This window comes from Chrysemys picta, chromosome 10, assembly GCF_011386835.1.
Source record: "Chrysemys picta bellii isolate R12L10 chromosome 10, ASM1138683v2, whole genome shotgun sequence".
NCBI classification, from domain to species: domain Eukaryota; kingdom Metazoa; phylum Chordata; order Testudines; family Emydidae; genus Chrysemys; species Chrysemys picta.
Window position 1 is genome coordinate 25,193,933 of NC_088800.1, and position 19,385 is coordinate 25,213,317.

At 40.8% G+C, this 19,385-nt stretch overlaps 1 protein-coding gene across 5 annotated transcripts in view; it reads right to left on the reverse strand.

The window, feature by feature from the left end:
- LOC101936627 (cell cycle progression protein 1) overlaps positions 1 to 17,128 on the reverse strand; it is a 99,722-nt gene extending 82,594 nt beyond the window's left edge. The window contains exons 1-3 of one of the 5 annotated variants that reach the window (XM_005294239.5): positions 16,396 to 17,128; positions 9,493 to 9,578; positions 126 to 7,388 (exon numbers count right to left, since the gene is read on the reverse strand). In XM_005294239.5, the coding sequence (XP_005294296.1) occupies positions 6,255 to 7,388; positions 9,493 to 9,578; positions 16,396 to 16,444 (1,269 nt within the window). In that variant the 5' untranslated portion in view covers positions 16,445 to 17,128 and the 3' untranslated portion in view covers positions 126 to 6,254. Of the gene's footprint in view, positions 1 to 125; positions 7,389 to 9,492; positions 9,579 to 16,395 lie in introns of those variants that run through there. The other 4 variants (XM_042853899.2, XM_065558181.1, XM_042853895.2 and 1 more) reach the window with 4 other exon arrangements.
- Between the last annotated feature and the right edge of the window lie 2,257 nt (positions 17,129 to 19,385).

The following is a 19,385-nucleotide window of genomic DNA, read 5'->3' on the forward strand; positions in this document are numbered from 1 at the left end:
AACAGTGAAATTTTACACTGTTTCCTGCCCAAGTTTGGGTCTTAACCAAATTAATCTTCACAATATAACTGCAAGGCAAGTTAAAATTTGTGCAAGCTGCATTCTCTGCATTAAATCAACAGGCATTTCCCCCTCAAAAATTAGCTTTATTTTGAAAACAACTGAAGCTGAACACCAGAAATGCAACACTGTTACATGCAGCGTGTGAGAAAACTTGCCATATACATTTTCTACCAATGCTGGACCTATAAAATCTCATAAACATGATATACCTACTACTAGACAGAGTTATAACATTTTTTGTTTTAAAAATGAAATGTCAACAATATTTATCAGCTCATGTTATGTACTGTCTGGATGGCAGTAGATCTGTAACTTCCTTACATTAACTCAACTTTACTCTAGGGAAAAAATGTGCATAATGGACTAAATATCAAAAGGCCATAATGAAATGCAGTATCCACTCCGAACTCTAAACGTGCAAGTAATTAGGAGGGATTGTATGTCAAATTTTAAAAATCCACATTTTTCATTTTAGAACCAGATGATTCCAACATTAAGAAAGATGAAAGAAAAAGAAAAGAACAAACATAAAAGAGATGAGAAGTATAATTGCCCTCTGTATATTACACAGTTGTTCAGATTTTAAAATGATTTTTGATATCCAGGTATACCAGGGAAGGTGAATGGTTGAGAATATAAAAGACATAAATTGGCATTGTTAAGGTTTTCCTTTCATTCTTCATAAAATATAATACAGCACAATGAGTAATGCTTAAATTATATTTCTCCTGAACCAAAATAATCTAGTTTGTGACAAAAAATGCAAATAGAATGTAAAAATTCTCCCTGTGGAACTTAAGTCACAGCATTATCTTTCTCCCCGTGAAACATTTTTCCCCTCACAGTTATCTTTGAAGGATGAGAACATGGAGCTGAATCCATAATCATTCAAAGACTTACAGCATGTGTCAATACAAGAGAGTAACAGAAATCTACAACATAGGCCACACTCAGACATGTGAAAAGAGGTATTTCTTATGCTCTTGGGATGAGTAATTTCTGCAGGTGGCTGTGCAGGGTTGTACACCTGGACCAGCTAGAATACAGGACCACATTAATACTTGTATGCTAAGCACAGAGAGGTGTTAAGCTCCCTTAATTTCTAATTAAGTTAATAAGAAATGATGACACTAAGCACTTGATCGGCTCCGGCCCTAAAAGCACTTAGAGCCTGAAATTGAACCTTTATTTTTATATAAAACATGAGCCTCTGAGAAAGTATACTAGTTCAATGCAAATGAGAGAAGACTCATACGCCAAATGTAGTGCATGGTAGTTATATTGTTTTAGAGTTCTGCTTTTCAGTACATTTAATTCACTCTGGCTTTAAAGAAGAAAGTATTCGAATATAGCAAATCCTCAAACAAAAATTGGCAACTGACCACTACAAGAATAAATTTAAAATACATTGATGTCTACAATATCCTGCATTTTCATATCCGTGTCCAAAAGAGAAATAAATCAATGAAATTATTTTTAAACCACATAGAAAGTGATGTAATGGGATTGTCACACTTGTTATATGCAATCAAATGTGCACTCATTTGTTAGTGATATACTGTGAAACTCTTACTAAGCAAAAACATAGCAACAAATTTAAAGATCAGGCACATTGTACATAAATGCCATGTGTTTTGAAAAGTATTCACTGTATTAGTTATGAATTGCTACCATCTACCATATCTCATTCTATGCAAGGACACCAGGCCAGCTACCAATTCATGAAGTGTAATGTTTCACATACTTCATAGAGTAGTTTAAAACACATCATGATATGAAATAATTTGTATTACATAGTAATTTAATCCCTTGCAATAGGGTTAATGTTGGACAAAGTCTGGACACTTTTCTTCCAATTTGAATTACATACATTAACTTTGCCACACACCACAGAACTAATGCATGTATTACTTCAGACATGCTTTAATTTATAATCAAAACAAAAAAGTTGTTGCAAAAATACATGTCACCAATGTGGAACACATTCAAGATTGTATAAAAGTACTGAACTGATATCCCAAAACAGGTATATGTAAGCAGTACATAAGGAAAGACTAGTTTTAATATGAAACAGTCATTTAAGTCACATACAACATAAGAAGCATGACCTTTTTATAAAATGTCACAGATACTTTTAGGCAGGCAATATTATATATAAATGAGAAGTAGTTATTTTATGCAGAAGTTATTAATAATTTCTATTAAGTTGGAATAAAGAAAATGTAAAAAGGTGCTAAATTTCAACACCACTGATTTTGTAAACATCTCAAACCAAGAAATACATTTAAGAATATCTAATTATGAAGTCCAAATGAAGGCCCCAATCCTGCAAGCACTCTGAATTTTTCTTAACTTCATGCACATCATTTCACTGACTTCATTAGGACTATTCACCTGCTTAAAATTAAGTATATGTGTAAGAGTCTTTGCAGGATTGGGGCATAAGCGGAAATTTATACAGATAGCAAAGTATCTTATTGAGCAGCCCTGAAAATTATACTTTTGTTTTTAATAGAGCAAACACTAAATATGTTATAATACTTGGCACTTCTACAGTGTCTCTCATCTGAAGATTTCAAATATTAAGCCTCTCAGCACCCTGTGAAGTCAGTATTAATCCCATCATACAGATAAGTAAATTGAGGCACAGGTAGTTAACTGATTTGTCTAAGGTTACAAAGATAATCAGAAAAAGAGCCAGGAACAAAAGATGGGATTTTTGACACCCATATCTCTCTAATTCATAGACAGCAGTGCCTCTTATCCCAACACTAATTACAACACAATATTAGAATATTAAACCAGTACATAAAATATTTGCACATTTAAAATGGTCTAAGGCAGAAGTTCTCAAACTTCATTGCACGTGACCCCCTTTTGACAACAAAAATTACTATGCGACTCCAGGAGGGGGGACCGAAGCCTGAGCCTGCTTGAGCTCCATCACCCTGGGCGGGGGGACCAAAGCTGAAGCTCAAGGGCTGCAGCCCCAGGCAGAGGGCCTGTAACCTGAGCCTCGCCACCCAGGCCTGAAGCCCTCGGGTTTCAGCTTCGGCCCCCGGCAGTGGGTCTCGGGCTTTGGCTTCAGCCCTGGACCCCAGCAAGTCTAACAGCAGCCCTGGCAACCCCATTAAAACACAGTTGCGATCCACTTTGGGATCAGGAGAACCACTGGTCTAAGGCAAAATAAGTTTGTCAGTGTTACCGACCAATTAATTTTCCAATTATTTATTTCATCTGGGATTAAAAATTAAAAAACTTGGGAAGCCACACTACTGAGAAGTCATTCTATGAAGCAGCATTCTGAGCCATTTTATAAAGGAGATGGGTTTGATCCACTTCCTCCATTCTCCATAAAACTCCAGGTTTGCAGATTTACAAAATCCTTACAATATTTTGGTGTGAAGCACCAGTACAACCTAAAACACTAACATTGAAAGAATTACATGATAGCTCAATACAAATTGTTTCATGTAGAGTATTACAAAAATCAGGTATACTAACTAACCCTCCTAATCCCATAACTAGCATGGTTCTAATTTTAAGCAGGTGACATTCCTACTACCCTACTAATATACATGATTGTTCTTTTTCTCATACATACTTGAAATACTATTAGCTTTAGCTAACACACTCTAAAAACAAATGCATCTGCTCTCTGTAAATAGAGTTCAGAAATACTGAGACCACATCAATATCAATGCTATGATAGCTGTTTAATTTTGGTACTTTGATAGCATTTGCTAATGCCTTTTATTTGTAGGACTAAACATTTGGGTGGAAACTCACAGGTTTTCACCCCATGCCCACCCCCACATGCTAACCAATTAGTACATTTGGTTACATTCATATGGAAATATTTTTCTAACAAATGTAGAAAGCATATGTCTACTCTGAAATACTGGAATTGGTAGGGAGGGGAGGTGCAGGAAATTCTATGGTGATTTTAAACACAGTATCTGACTCCTGCGCTGGATTGTAAAATGTTCAGTGGACTTCTAAGGACAAACACTGGAATCTTTTATTTGTATTAGGAATCTAGAAGAACTCACATCATCACAAACTAGCAAAGAAAGCATCGTCCCTTAGCCTCTGGTGGATTTCTTAGTCGCTGAGCAGAATTCTGATTTCTGTTACATCAGTGTAAATCTGGGGTAACTTCAAAAGCTTCACAATTTGCACTGGTGCAACAGAGATCAGAATCTGGCGCATAGGAACCTATGCTACCTGAACAAGGTTTTGGTTTTAATTTCTACATCAATACTATAAACAAATTAGAATTAAACCAGTAAGCCACAGGTAAAATTCTTGAAGACATTACTTTAGCAGAGATTACTACTGTAAATCATCAAACCAGTAAGAAAAATAGCAAAACTGAAGGTTAGCCTTTGTATTGAGCTAGTAATATTGAAAACACAGGCCCAAATTTGCCTTTACACCTCTAGGATATTCCCAGTGAGGCGATGTAAAAGGTGTGAGAAAGTACCACCACCTCTGGGCATCATTCTCCAGATACTGTAGAAGGTCCTTTAATAATGTAAGCAAGCCGTACGTAGCCCTTTATGCTCATACATAACCTATAACATTAATGGGGAGCTACACACATACACCAAAAGGACAGCACATCTCCAAGTCATGTTTAGAAGCACAGTTACAATAGAACCTCACAAATTCACACTCAGTGGGGGAACCTTGTAAACTACTCAATTAGTAAACAATCAAAATTAATTAAAAGAATGATGATGCATCACAAAGTGACCTTTATGTTTCTATTCTATTTAGGTTCTTATACCATCCTTATCACCACAGTATCTGAGCGCCTTCAGGTAGTACATTAAGCAACATGACTAGCATCTATCATGTTTGACAAGTGTGGTTTGGTTTTAATGATTATTATAACTCATTTGCATAAGGGTAAATATAATAGACAGATCTAGTAGCACTACCTATTATAAGGCTGCCCAACACCTTTCATTATAAAACCTCATTTTCAGTTGCTTATAACTTTGCCAAATTTTAACCGTTTGGGTTGAATTTTCATGCCGGGTGTCGAGAAAATTCAACAGTTTAGCTGTTTCCAAGAACAAGTTTAGGGAAAATATGCTGTGTTGCCCATGTTAAAATATATCTTAGAATTATTTAAATTGAGAGGCTCTAGCACTTCCATACTTTGGAAGTTGATTTTGGACTTGAAGTTTGGCAGGTGGATCACAACTTTTCCAAGCCTTATAAAAATTCACCCAAGTTGGCCAAATTACAAGACACTGAAAAAAATCACAGTTCACACAAGCTCAGTAAATATTAGAGCAGGGAGACGGTCTCTCTTGTGCTGTCAACGCTCTGCCAGCTGGTGCCCTGGCACCTAAGAGGAGGCATGTGATCATGTAAAATTAAAGACTATATCCTACTGTATATGCACAGAAAGGGCCTAATTCTGGCCTTCCCTAACTTTTGAATGCTTGACTTTGCAACCTTGATGTTATTTTAGTGTTTTTAAATGTAATGCTATGATATATGTTGTAAAAATACTGAATTTTTAGTAACGTAAGATTTCACTAGAATTCTTGGCTATTAAATATTTGCTGAGAAGTCAGGAGGCACTGTATTTTGAAGTGTAAACATCACAAATACTAAAACAATCAAATGCAAGGTTGATTAATTGTTTCAGATGCAGAATAAGAAAAAAAATTAAAATCCTTAGTGCTCATCTTAAAATAAAATTCATTAGAACTCCTCTTTTTCCATGTCACCTCCTCCACCTTTTCTCCTACCCACAGGACAGATAGCACTGACATGAGCAAAACAGTAATGGACATTCATAAAACATAACAATAATGAATGCTTCCAATATATAGTACCATCAAGGCTCAGCACTAACTGGCAGCCTGTATTCATCGAGGCAGATGTTCTGACATCAATAATTCCAGTAATTCATTTTTTAATGCAAAACTTGCTTGTGATGAAACAAATACCAGACATATTTTGGATCTTCAAACATTGTCTGTTTCTGATCAAAGTTTAAATACTCACATAAACAGATGGAATTTCATGAGTGAAGATAGACTAAAAGCAAAAAACCAACCAACCAAACAAAAAAAACACACAACCTTGATTGTCTATAGAAAATGAAGTATACCATTAAGAGCAATACCTCTGTAGTATGTATTTCAATACTGCATCAGTGGATGTCATTATCCATCACTATTCAATGCAGGTGGACCTGCAGTCTCCCTAGTACGCATCAACTGGACATCCTTTTCAGCCATGCAAGTATCACAGCCCCATACTGCTGATGCTTCTGCAGTGAGGAGGCCATAAGCAGACTCAGTCATGCCCGTACAGATCCGATGAAACCATTTTTGACAAGAAGCTTCACACAAGATGGCATCCTGGTCATCATTAACTTCATGTGTACAAATTCCACATGGATAGACTGGCTCAGAGGATGAATGACCATGACGACTGAGGTGGAGAGATGTTTTGCTGCTCTTTTCAGAGTTGCAGCCTTCAGCTGTAACTCTAGGCTGACGGGGCTTGCTCTGAGTCCCATTAGCATGACTACTGTTAGTGTTATCTGCATTATGAGAATGGTTGCTCTCTTGATTTACTACAGTGTTTCGATTAACATTTTTTAAGTCAGCACTACCTTGGTTCACGATGTCATCTGTTCTGTGGTGATGCTGATGTGTAGCAGTGTTCTGGTTGGAAGTTTTGCTTGCACCTTGACTGAAGTCTTGCTTTTGTGCTGATGGTTTTGTCTGGTTGTAGGTGTTGGGTGGTGGAACAAAAGAATGGTTTGAATCTAACTGGGAATTAAAATGTGGATTGCTTGCAGTTCCAAAGTTAGATGTCATGTCAGGGTGTGGTATTTGACTAGTATTTTGTGGAGGAATGTGACCAAAGTTCTCACCAGGATTTGGTCTGAAGTGTTGACTGGGCATATTGACATTTTGACTCATTTGACCACTGTTATAAGATGGCTGATTTCCAAAACCTGTGTTATCATGCGGACCAAAGTTGAAAGCATGAGGTCGATTAAAACCCATTCCCACAGGGTTCTGAGGAAGTGGGTGTGGCTGGTTTCTGAGGGTGTAAGAACCACCATATGGTGAGGACATTCTGGGCAGCATGTGAGGTGGCATTCTGAAAGTGTTATAACCTCCAAAACCAGGGTAACCAGGATGGTTAAAATAAGGACTTCCTGAAGGTAGAGGTTTATAGGAGACAGTATTATAGTTATCATCAAATGGATTAGCCGCTACAAGGTGGTCTGAGCTTGGATTCGGCGGTGGAGCATATTCAGATGGAGGAGGAAAGGAAGATCCCTGAAAATATTTAGAATATAACATTTAAATTAGCATTCGTATAAACTTCCCTACAAGAACACATGGGCTTTCAACCATAAAGAAGCTGGATTGGCAGCACGAGTGAACCAAAGTCTTCTGTTTATTCAGTCAGGAGCCACATGGGCAGCAATCATCAGTGTAAGCTTCCCCACACTACTCTGGCAGTGAGCCTTAAGTCTCATCAGAAAGGAAGAGAGAGAATAGTTCAGGCTCCAGGCTCATTCCCCCCTGGGCCTCTCTTGCAAGACTGCCAATATGGGCACCAGTTGTGGTGGTGATTTTTGTGATACAGTAGCCCCTGGAAGAGTGGTATACAGGTCTAATGCCACCGTTGGTCTTTATATTATTAGGAGTCTGATCCTGCCATTGTCTCCCACACAGAACCCTGACTGAAACCAACTGAGTTCTGTGGCTGGAGTACATACTCTTATTTTATAAAGTATTTTCTGAGTTTGTCTTAAGAGCTATTTCATACAACTCATGATGCCATTAAAGTGATTTAGACTAATTTCACTATTTTTAAAAACTGCAGCTGTACAACATGCTGCCAAAAATGCTCACTGTGTGGTTTTGTTTCCTTCTTTTATTTAAGAAATACAGGATTCCCGCAAAATCATATAATTAAAACATAAAACCTCATGTTTAAATACCGTTTAAAAATAGATTTTCCTTTGTTTCCTCTCAGGCTACATTTACTAAATTAAAGGTCAAATCTTTCTCCTGACCCATCCCACTTTTGATGAGGCTATGCAAGACTTAAAAGATAGCAATACTACTGTATCCGTGCTGCAAGGTGTACAGGCAGGAGACAGTCTAACCAGCGGGACTCTCCATCTTCTGTGAACCAGAGGGATCTGCTCTGTGACAGCACTTTGTGGAACTGTGGCTGGGCTGGGAGCATGAGGGGTTTAGTGGACGCAGAGGCTGCATAAATGACTATAGAGAGTGACTGCGCAACTGACTCTCGTTCTGGTCCAGTTTGTGGGGAGAGTTCTGGCCTGCTCACCCCCACATAGTTCCCTCCTGCACAGTGTGCACAGAAGACAAGAATTTGGCCCCAAATATTTAGTAGCCTAGGCTGGGGAAATGATGCTGCAGATTTCTGTTGCCCTGCAAACTTTATTAGAGGTAACAAAAGAGGAGGAACTTATCTGCAGGACCATTATATTTATCATAATTCTGCTGCTAAAGGAAAGCTTCATTACTAGAGAGAACTAAGAGATCCAAAAGCCTGAAATTAATTGTGTATGCCTACAACAGTGGGTTTCACCACTACTTGAACAAGAAAAAGCAACAGACACCCAAGTCAACGGGAATCGGGCATGCATATTATAAGGTGGTAACTGGTCCTACATGAATCAAGTTATTCTCATTATGTGCCACTAAGTAACTAAGAGCAGATATTCTGAGACACAGTGCTGAGTGGACACAGAAGAGGACAATTCTACTTTACAGATGATGATCAATATCAATGTTTTGCATTAGCACCCAAATCCTATGTCTTCCCACATTCTCTCGAAGCCCCATTTCCAGTGGACAGAAGAGCCAAACAGTATAAATTCAATGTACCGAGTGTGCCTCATGACTCCCTGCATTGGAAAGCACGATGGGGGTGCACTAAAGGTGTGGCCAATGGGTTCATGAACTGCATGGACCAATTAGTCCACAAATCTTCATACATGGGGAAAGCAGCGGCCCGCAGCTACCACTCATACCCTGAAGATTCACACCAAACAACTGAAGGCTGGGGATTAAATTCTGTTCCTCAGAACCATGTCCACATGACTGAATGAACAGCCTGTTCACTCTGTGCATATTTACCAGAGACTTTATATTCTCCTCTTGCAGGATACATGCAATCTCCAGGGATTAAAAGCACTTCAATAGGAGTTACTTGTAACCAGCGTGAGGATGGAGAGGGATCTAAGATTTTACATAAACACTTAATTATAAGATACTGGAAAGCTACTAATCTGTGCCTGTGATAAAGGATTGATATTCCTAGATGAAAGAGATACTCATATAAGTTAGCAAAATCTGAGTGTGTTATTTATTCAAAAAATCAAGATCAGAAGCAATTTACCTGTGTATTTGACTTGCGCTTTTTCTTATCTGGGCTTCCAAGTTGTACTCCTGGTCCTCCTAACCCATCCAATCCACTGTCACCACCTACAAAATTTCAATCAATATAATTCTGCATTTGTTTCAATACAGATTTTATATTAATGTGTGCCTTTCTGTGTCATACCAAGAAAAGCCTGTGACAAACATCAAAGTATCACTAATTCTAGCTTAAAACTACAAAGTCTATAGAATGAACACACCTGGAGGTATAGGGAGCTGTAACACAACTACTGGAGTCCATCTCCATTAGAACATGAAGGCCTTATTCAAAGCCCATTAAAGTCTGTGGAAAGACTTCCATTAATTTAATTGGGTTTTGGATCAAGCGCTTGGTTCTTAAGGCTTCTTCTCTCACCAAAAAGGAATTATCTAAGATTCATCTCCCACTTAACTTACACAGATGTGGTGTTCATCAGCCTGGGACTCCCAGTGCACAATAGGCAGTTAGAGTATGTAGTTAAGGAACGAACAAGCAGAAACAAGTATATGAATGAAAACCTGGCATTCTATTAATGAAAATCCCTGAAAACCTGGCATACAGCTGAGACAAGACTCTCAGTTTGTCATTTCCAAACTCCCATAAATTAAGTCTTGATCATGCAAAAGATCACCCCAGGAAAAATCTCACTATAATCAATGAGCCAGCACTAGGGGATTCCTTTGCAGAGGCCATATATCCTTATGTAGCAGTTAACAAAAGCTATTTTGGTACAAATACAGTTTCCTGCAATATGAGGGATGCTTATCTTCTTGATCCACTTATTTCATTTTAACTAAGAGAAAGAAAATCCAACCCTTCACTTGAAGTTCAGCTACACCTTTCATCAGAATGTGACAGACGCATGAAGTCCTACATAATCCTGTAGTGCAAATTATGACTTTTTATTTTTAAATCCCTGTAAAGCTATAGATCAGTGGGGGGCAATCTGTGGTCCATGGGACGCACACAGCCTCTCAGGGTAATCCTTTGGCGGGCCGCGAGACAGTGTTTACATTGACTGTCCACAGGCATGGCTGCCTACAGTGCCCAGTGGCCACGGTTCGCTGATCCTGACCAATGGGAGCTGCGGGAAGCGGCAGCCAGCACCTCCCTTCAGCCCACACTGCTTCCCGCAGCTCCCATTGGCCAGGAACAGCAAACCACAGCCACTGGGAGCTGCAGATGGTCAATATAAACACTGTCTTGCAGCCCGCCAGCAGATTACCTTGATGGGCCGCAGGTTGCCCACCACTGCTACAGATGGATAGAGGAGATTTTAGTGATAAATGTCCCATTACATTAGTAGTAGAAATTATTAATTTGTTTTGGGAATGAAGAGTAACCTTGAGCCAAAGTCATGGACAGACGATGTTAAGGTGACAGATTTTAACCTGGTAGAACCATCAATTGTGAACAGACTGTATACAAGTTCATTCTTTTTTGTCCATGCTCTATCTACATCTTTTCTAAAAGACTATGATAAACAATGATTCTTTGCTGCTACATACAGTGGAATGTATGTAAACTGACCTCAGATTGGTACTATCATTTGATTTTTTTCAGAAAAGTGTGATGTCTCCCTATGTTTAAAATTCACATTAAAAAACTAGCCAAACTCTACCAAGATACAGATGTTTTGCTGCACATAAGAATTTGTTATTACTGAATGCAACACTCATCTGGTTACACAGGGTCAAATTTTAAAGGCATCTACAGTCAGGCCTCTAGTGCTGCTAAGCAGGCTAGGTGCCTAATTCCCATTGTCTTCTCTTTAGGTGCTTTTGAAAGTCCCATTAGGTGCTGTCATAAATATAAAGGGAAGGGTAACAACCTCTATGTATGCAGTAATATAAAATCCCTCTTGGCCAGAGGTACAGAATCACTTACCAGTAAGGGGTTAATCAGTTCAATTAACCTAGTTAGCACCTGACCAGAAGGACCAATGGGAAAATAACATACTTTCAAATCTTGGGGGGGGGGGGGGGGGAAGAGGTTTGGTTGGTGCTCTCTTTGTTTTGGTTCCCTCTTGGGACAAAGAGACCAAGCAGGTAAACCTGCTCCTAAAAGATCCTGAAATGATATATCTAAAATTATCAGAAATTGTAAGTAATAGCAAGGAAATGCATTAGATTATCTTTTGTTTTAGCTTGTGAATTTTCCCTATGGTAAGAGGGTAATTTTATTCCTGTTTTGTAACTGGGAAGCAGTCAGAGAGAAATCCTCTGTGGTTTAAATCTTTTTATTTACCCTATAAAGTTATCTTCCATCCTGATTTTGCAGGTGTGATTCTTTTACCTTTTTTTTTTAAATAAAATTCTTCTTTTACGAACCTGATTGATTTTCAGTGTCCTAAAAACCACAGATTTGGTCTGTGCTCACTTTGTTAACCTATTGGTTGGCATAGTATTCTCAAGCCTCCCCAGGAAAGGGGGTGAAGGGGCTTAGGGGGATATGTGTGGGGGGGATAGGGCTCCAAGTGGCCCCTCCCTGAATGTTTGTTTAAATCACTTGGTGGTGGCAGCAATATCGTCCAAGGACAAGGAAAGGAATTTGTGCCTTGGGGAAATTTTTAACCTAAGCTGGTGGAATATAAGTTTAGGGGGTCTTTCAGCCGGGTCCCCATATCTGTACCCCAGAGTTCAGAGTGGGGAGGGAACACTAACAGGTGCCCATCTGTAAGCACCTAAAAGTATTTGAAAATCTGACCCATAGCAACAATGATTCTGATCCTTCAGCCCAGCTAAGGAGGGCTTGGTCCAAGTCAAGACCCTTTGCACCTCACCCATCCTCAATCCTGGTCTGTTCTGATGCCAGTTTAGGTCTCTAGCATAAATTAGAGTAGTCTGAAGGTAACTGTGTTTTACTGGGGCATATGGATGCTAGTTCACGCTCCTTTCTCACACATCCCCTATGCCAGTAAGGGATACAGTATAGGAACCATTACAACAACTCTACGTCACTCAGAATCCTCCAGCAGGCAGCTGAACTGGCTTTACAGCTGCTTTGCACACCCAGTATCACAAAGCTGCTCCAAACAGAGGAGAATCAGGCCCAGTGTATACCAGTTAAAATATCTGAGGATATTTCAAATATTTTTGATGGATTTCTTAGCCTCAAAGTCACTATTTTGCCAGTCAGCAGGGATTTCATCTTAGTCCCCACACTAGGAGGGCAGAAAATGCCATTGAGCCGATTTTCACTCAGATAACTCATACTGTTTCAGAACAAGGCTTTCAGGGAAAATTACTCATGGAGGAATGCTGTTCTGTACCTGTTTTAATATCTTCCTCTTGGCTCTGGCTGTCAAAGTTAAAATCCCACCTCATATTTCATATCGTGCGTGCATATATATATATTTTAGGGATTAAATTTTTTATATATATATATATACCTGATTTTTTTATATATAAATAAATAAATACATACATAAAATCCCTAAAATATTTCACCACACATGAGGAAGAAGAATGATTGCCCCAAATCATCTTCACCACACATGAGGAAGAAGAATGACTGCCCCAAATCATCATCATGACTGGAAGAAAACTGATAAATTTAAATCCTATTAAGTATCAGGCCAGGGGAAATTTTTTTTATCATTTTTGAGCATTAACATATCACAGCAGATCACCACAACATTTGTTGAGAATAACTCTTCGGGATTTGGGGAGAAGTCCAATTCTTACCGTTTATAATGCAAAACGCTGTGTCTCCTTATGGTGCTATGTAAAGTATAGCAGCCCATCGATTGTAAATATTAAATATTCCAATAAAAATTCTGCAGGAAGAAGGGATCATTACAAATACTCCCAAAATTCCAGCCAAAATGTCCTAGCTTGGTAAACGATAAACTATCTCCTCAAATTTTTCCCTGTTTTCCATCACCCAGGTGTTCTAAAGCATTCTTAGAGACATATCACAGTTTAAGAGAGAGATGGTCTCATTGGCACCTTCTCTTTCATTCAGAATTACATAAACAATTTTCTCTCCCATTCATGTTCACACAGCATCCATGTGTCAACAAGAGCAATTGCTAATATGGAAAAATATTATCTGGAAAGTGTTTAATGTATTTTAGCTTCTTTTAATGAAATTCAGCAGCTGAAAATTGGGAGTGTTAAGTATGTGACCAGACAATTCTCTAGGGACCACCAGCAAATGCTCACCTTCCTGTAGCAGTTCAAAATACAGCCTAAAGCTCTGTAAGTTTTGTTAAGTATAAACTAGTACTCAAGGATCTGATCCCGCAAACACTTAAGTACATGAGTAACCCTACTTAAGTGAGTAGTCCCATAGGAGTCAATGGGACTACTCACATAAGTAAAGCTACTTGGATGCTTATTGATTTGCAAGACTGTTTGATGAAGTACTAAGCTTTTGTGATCTCATCTTTCTCTGTGTGAGGCCAATAACGTAAGTTAGGCCTACAAATTTATGTATTTTTCCTTTTGGATTTTATAAGAATTTAATTTATACATAAAAGGAAAATTAATGTTAGTCCTCACATACCTCCAAGAAAACTGAACAAGGGTCATTATCAAGCAGCCAAAATAAACTTTCCTGAAAGTCACTTCTTGTATCCACAGTCTTTTCATTCAACGATACACTGAACATTTGGGTATTTTGCAATATACTAGAGTTAAGGTTGCAAAATGGTTTCAGCATAACCCCCTGTTCTCAGATACTCTTTGCTTTCTGTAAAAAAAAACAAAATGAAACAAAACAAAACAAAAAACAAAGCATTTTGGCTTAAAGTCCAGGGGTCAGCAACCTTTCAGAAGTGGTGTGCCGAGTCTTCATTTAGCCACTCTAATTTAAGATTTGGCGTGCCAGTAATACATTTTAACGATTTTAGAAGGTCTCTTTCTATAAGTCTATAATATATAACTAAACTATTGTTGTATGTAAAGTAAATAAGGGTTTTAAAATGTTTAAGAAGCTTAATTTAAAATTAAATTAAAATGCAGAGCCCCCCGGACCAGTGGCCAGGACGCAGGCAGTGTGAGTGCCACTGAAAATCAGCTAACATGCCACCTTCAGCACGCGTGCCATAGGTTGCCTACCCCTGGCTTAGACTTTCTATGCTTGTCACATGTGAAAGCTATTATTCCCCCTTTCAAGTTTTTGAAAAAAATGTAGTTCACAGATTTTTGAATGTTGGGAGAGTGGGGGAATAAATCTGCACACTTCTATTTTACACACACTCAATCTCAAGACAGGTGACGCTTAAAACTTTATATGTAAATAAACAAGCCCTGATTCTGCAAAGACTTTTATGCAACTTTACACAGTAAGCACAGTCCGGTATTTTACAGTATGTGAAGTAAAACACATGTAAGTCTTTGCAGAATTGGGGCCACAACCCTTGATGAGTAAGTAGTCCCTTGGCTAGGTATGGGGTTTGCTTTTTTTGTTTTAAGAAACAAACCAAGAGACTATAGATGGGGATGAGGGGGCACTGGTTCAATGGGCATCTGCTGTGGCCCTAATCCTGCAATGATTTATGCACGTATGTAACTTTATGCCCTGCGGCAGTATCCTATTGAAATCAATTGGCTACTCACAAGTATAAAGCTATGTGTGTACTTAAGTGTTTGCAGGATCAGAACCTATTATTTAAATTAGCTTAATGAATCCCAGTCTTCCTGTGACATATTTTCTCTGCTTAACCTGCTAGGTAAAGTACTGCTGCTCTACAGTACTCTACAGTTGCTAGAACAACTGAAATAAGTGAATTGTAAATATCTGAGTGAAATATACAGTAAAATCCTTGTCCTCTCCCCCCCACAAAAGGCTAACATCAAAAACATTAGAAAAATTCACTACAATTTTCAATCCTTTCACAGATACTCTGTACATTCCAGTATCTCATTCCAAAACAAAGGTCTCTCTTTTGCCATTGTAAAGATACAGCTATCACTATGTGAAGAGATGTGCTGCTGCCCTGGTAAGCCAGCCTTGCAGAAAATGGTCTCCAGCCAAACAGCAGCAGCAAATAGGCAGACAGGGATGGAACTGTACTTTCCCAATACATTTCAATGAGGTGTGAGCTTCAAAACCTCACTGGGCCCATACAAATACTGCCATTAGTAACAGAAGATAATTTTTTTCCTTCTCTTTTCCAACAAATTAAAAAAAAAAACAAATATTAGTTTAGTGTTAAGGGTGAGAAAGTGAAAACTCGAAGTTTGGAAATACAATTTACTCTCTGTGCAGGAGCGTTAATATGGGCACATGGTGCAGCCTGTACTATACCTATTTAAAGCATACTAATATATTACACGTCAAGAAAACGAGTAGAAATACTGCATGTGCGTAACTTGGTTGGACAAGTTAACAATACTCCTGTATCCTTTAATATTAACTTTTGTACTTTAAATCCCCAATCCTAAAAATGGATCCACACGGCTGCAAGGGTCCACCCATGCAGATCAGTTCGCAGGATCGGCGCCTCACTGTACAGACTTAATATAGCATTCAAAGAAATGCAATTGAGCAATGCTACTTTCAAAGACATCTGGATACCAACGAGCCACGGCAATGCATAAAACAGATCGCAACAGTCATGAGTCAGCCGGACACACAAGTACACATCCAGATAAATGACACCCCCACGGGGTGTAATACGAGCTGGGGCAAGCGGGAGCCCCGAGTCCCGCTCCTGGAGCAGCTACCTGCCCAGAAGTGCGGCAGCGGCAGCCCCTCCAGACGCCCGGAATGCCGGCGCTGCACCAAGCTCCCCGCGGCAGCAGGGGGGACGCTCTGGCTCAGACTGCGAGCGGGAGGATGCAATGTCTCCTCGGCAGAGTTAGGCCCAGGACCCCCGGCTGTCCCTCCGGTGTCCCCAGGGTGCCGGCCCGGCTCCCCCCCTGCCCGCTGTACCTCGGGATCTCTTCAGCGCGATGGGATCCTTCTCCTGTTCCGCTGACATTACAGACGGCGGCGCATGGCTCCCACGGCAGCAGGAATCGAGGCGCTTTGATGTTGCGGCGGCGGCTGGCCCGCACCCCGCCTCCTCCTCCGCCTGCTGCTTCGGCTGCCGCGGCCGCCGCAAGCCGGGCCGGCCACGGGGAGCTGCCAGACTTTGCAAAGTTTGGGAGCGGGAGGGCGGCGGGCGAGGCGCAGGGCCGGCTCCGCTCAGCGGCGGTCCCGGGGCTGCTGCTGCGGGCAGAGTGGCCGGGGGACTGCTCGAGGGGGCTGGGAGCGCGCAGCTGGGCGAGCCCCCTGCATATCGCAGGCATGTGCCTGGCTCGGCGCCCGCTGCCGCCGGGCTGTCAGGCTAGCGCGTCCCCTTGGCTGCGTACAGCGCCCTCTGCGGAGACAAACCCCACGCCTGCCCCTCGGAACTGCAGGCTCCAAGCCCCCCAAGCCTGCGCCAAAGCCCTGCAGTGGGGCTGGAAACAGCCGTGGCTTTCCCCCTCCTCCAGTCCTCCGCCACGATCGACTGAGGAGAAGCCCGGGAAAGGATCCCCTCCAAGCCCCTGCTATTTCCAAATGGGCCATAGCGCCCGGGAGAGGGTTTTACCCTGGCTGCTCCTCTGTAGATTTGCCTGTGGTTTGTATTATCCATCGGTAAAGTCTGTAACAAATCCACAGCCACCTAAAGCCATGAGTCTGCTGTCGGCTCAGTGCAAGCAAACTGCGTCCACGTGGAGACCACTGAAATCTTTAGGATTCCATTCTGGAGGCCCGTCAGGGTCGCCCAGCACAGGCAGATGGCAGGATCAGGGTTTGGGCTACACTTAAAAGTTAGGTGGACATAGCTACAGTGCACAGACATGTCAAAAATTCAGGATGTCACTATGTAAACCTAACACCCAGAATGTTTCCATCAACCTACCTGCCTCCACGCTGGCTTAAGCAATGGAAAATCCCTTCCCTCACTGCAGAAAGTGTCTATAATACAAAAAGAACAAGGAGTACTTGTGGCAAATGTATTTGAGGATAAGCTTTTGTGGGCTAAAACCCACAGGTGCGTAGCTGCAGGGCTGTAGCCGTGCTGCTATAAGCCCTGGTAGTGTAGGCATAGCCTGAGACCTGGTCTACACTAGAAAATTAAGTCAGTTTAACTACAACAGTCAGGGGTGTGAAAAATCCACAAGCCTAAGTGGCACAGTTAAATCAACCTAACCCCCACTGTAGACAGGACTAGCTGGACAGAAGAATTCTTCCGTCAACCTAGCTACCACCTCGCTGGGAGATGGATTACGTATGCTGCTAGGCAAACCCTTCCTGTTAGCATAGGTAGTGTCTATTCTGAAGTGCTACAATGATGCATTGTGCTGCTGTAGCATTTCAAATATAGACAAGGCCTAAGACTTCACAGTAGCACATTCTGATGCTTAGTGGGAAGCCACTGCAGCAGCAAAGCTAGAATTTGGAATTACCTGCTCCAGTGTACACTTGAGTAAAATCCCCCTTTACCTTTAGCAGCACAGATCCCATGCCACACAGCTGAGCAGAGTTCTGATTCCATCTAGTACAAGGCAGCAGGCAGTACATAGGAACACTAGCCACTCACTACAATATATTACAACCCACTATACACTTCACTCCAGTCTTAAAGAGCTGTGCATCTCACATAGTATTATTTATGTGGATTGCAGTAGTGCCCAGAAAGTGCTAGGTGCTTTCCAAAAATACCTAAGACATAGTCATACTCCTGAAGAGGATAGAATATGAAAGAAAGAAAAAAAGGAGGGTGATAAACACACACAATCCAAGGGTTCAGAGTGATGGCTGGCTCACAGATTGGTACATGCACTTTTTGTGTTATTTTATTTATTGCAGGCCATAAACTACCCCCGCTGTTCTCCTGTTAGAAATTTCTAACTATACTATCTGTTGTTCCCTGGCTTCAAATGTGCAATCACTTCCCAACACTTGGGAATATATTTTGCTCCTCAGTTCTGTATATTTTTGCCATTTATTTACTCCTGAGCGACGTACTTATACTGAATTCTGTAGCGTAGTCCTGCCCTTAGCTGCTAAAGTTCAGGCAGATCTGAACCAAGAACTGATCCCTATTGGTTTACTGAATGTTTCTGATAAATAGCAAATAGTAATAAAGGAAAATCATTTCAGTGGTCTGCAGGGTGCAATTTAGCATTTCCACAGTTGAAAAAGGCTCTTGGGACTGCTTGTGTCTTGGCCTATCCATGTTTCAAAACCCTTTTAACACTGGACACGGATGCTCGCGTTTACAGTTTATGGGACAGAATTTCAGATTGGCTGCCCCACTAGCCCTGACTCTGAGAACGTAGCTGTGGAAGTCAGACTGGAAAAGTTGTTACAGAGGGTCCGGTAGGTGAATCCCAAAAGTTTCCTCAGGGGCTGACTGAAATAGGCCCCTCCCCAGTGCTTGACCGAAAGTCCATCAGGGAGTGAAAAATCCCACAAGGTTTTGGGTAGGAATAAAAACCAATGTGTGTTGGCAATGTGAAAACATCTTGACAGAAAGTCACTGTCCATATGCATATAGTTAACCTTGTATTATTTTTAATTTGGCAGACTGTTTATTTTCTTTCGGTTTGGGATGGATTATACTGGGCATGACTGTTTGGAGCACCATTGGGACAATGGGTAGAGTTAAATTGGGGATGCAGAGTGTGATGCTGAGAGGTACTGATGACTGCTTTGATCACAAACCTTTTTGAGAATGGATTTGAATGCTCCCTTCAATGAACATAAATGTCAGAATGAGTTAATCAGAAGCCGCCCACCCAAGACAACAGGAGGCAATGAACCCGCCCAGGAGTTTGGACTGTGTAGTGGAGGGATAGGGATGGGGGTGGGAGGAGTGTCTGTGTGTGGAAAGGACTACCAGCTCACATCAAAAACGGAGAACAATAAGAAGACAGTAGAAACACAGT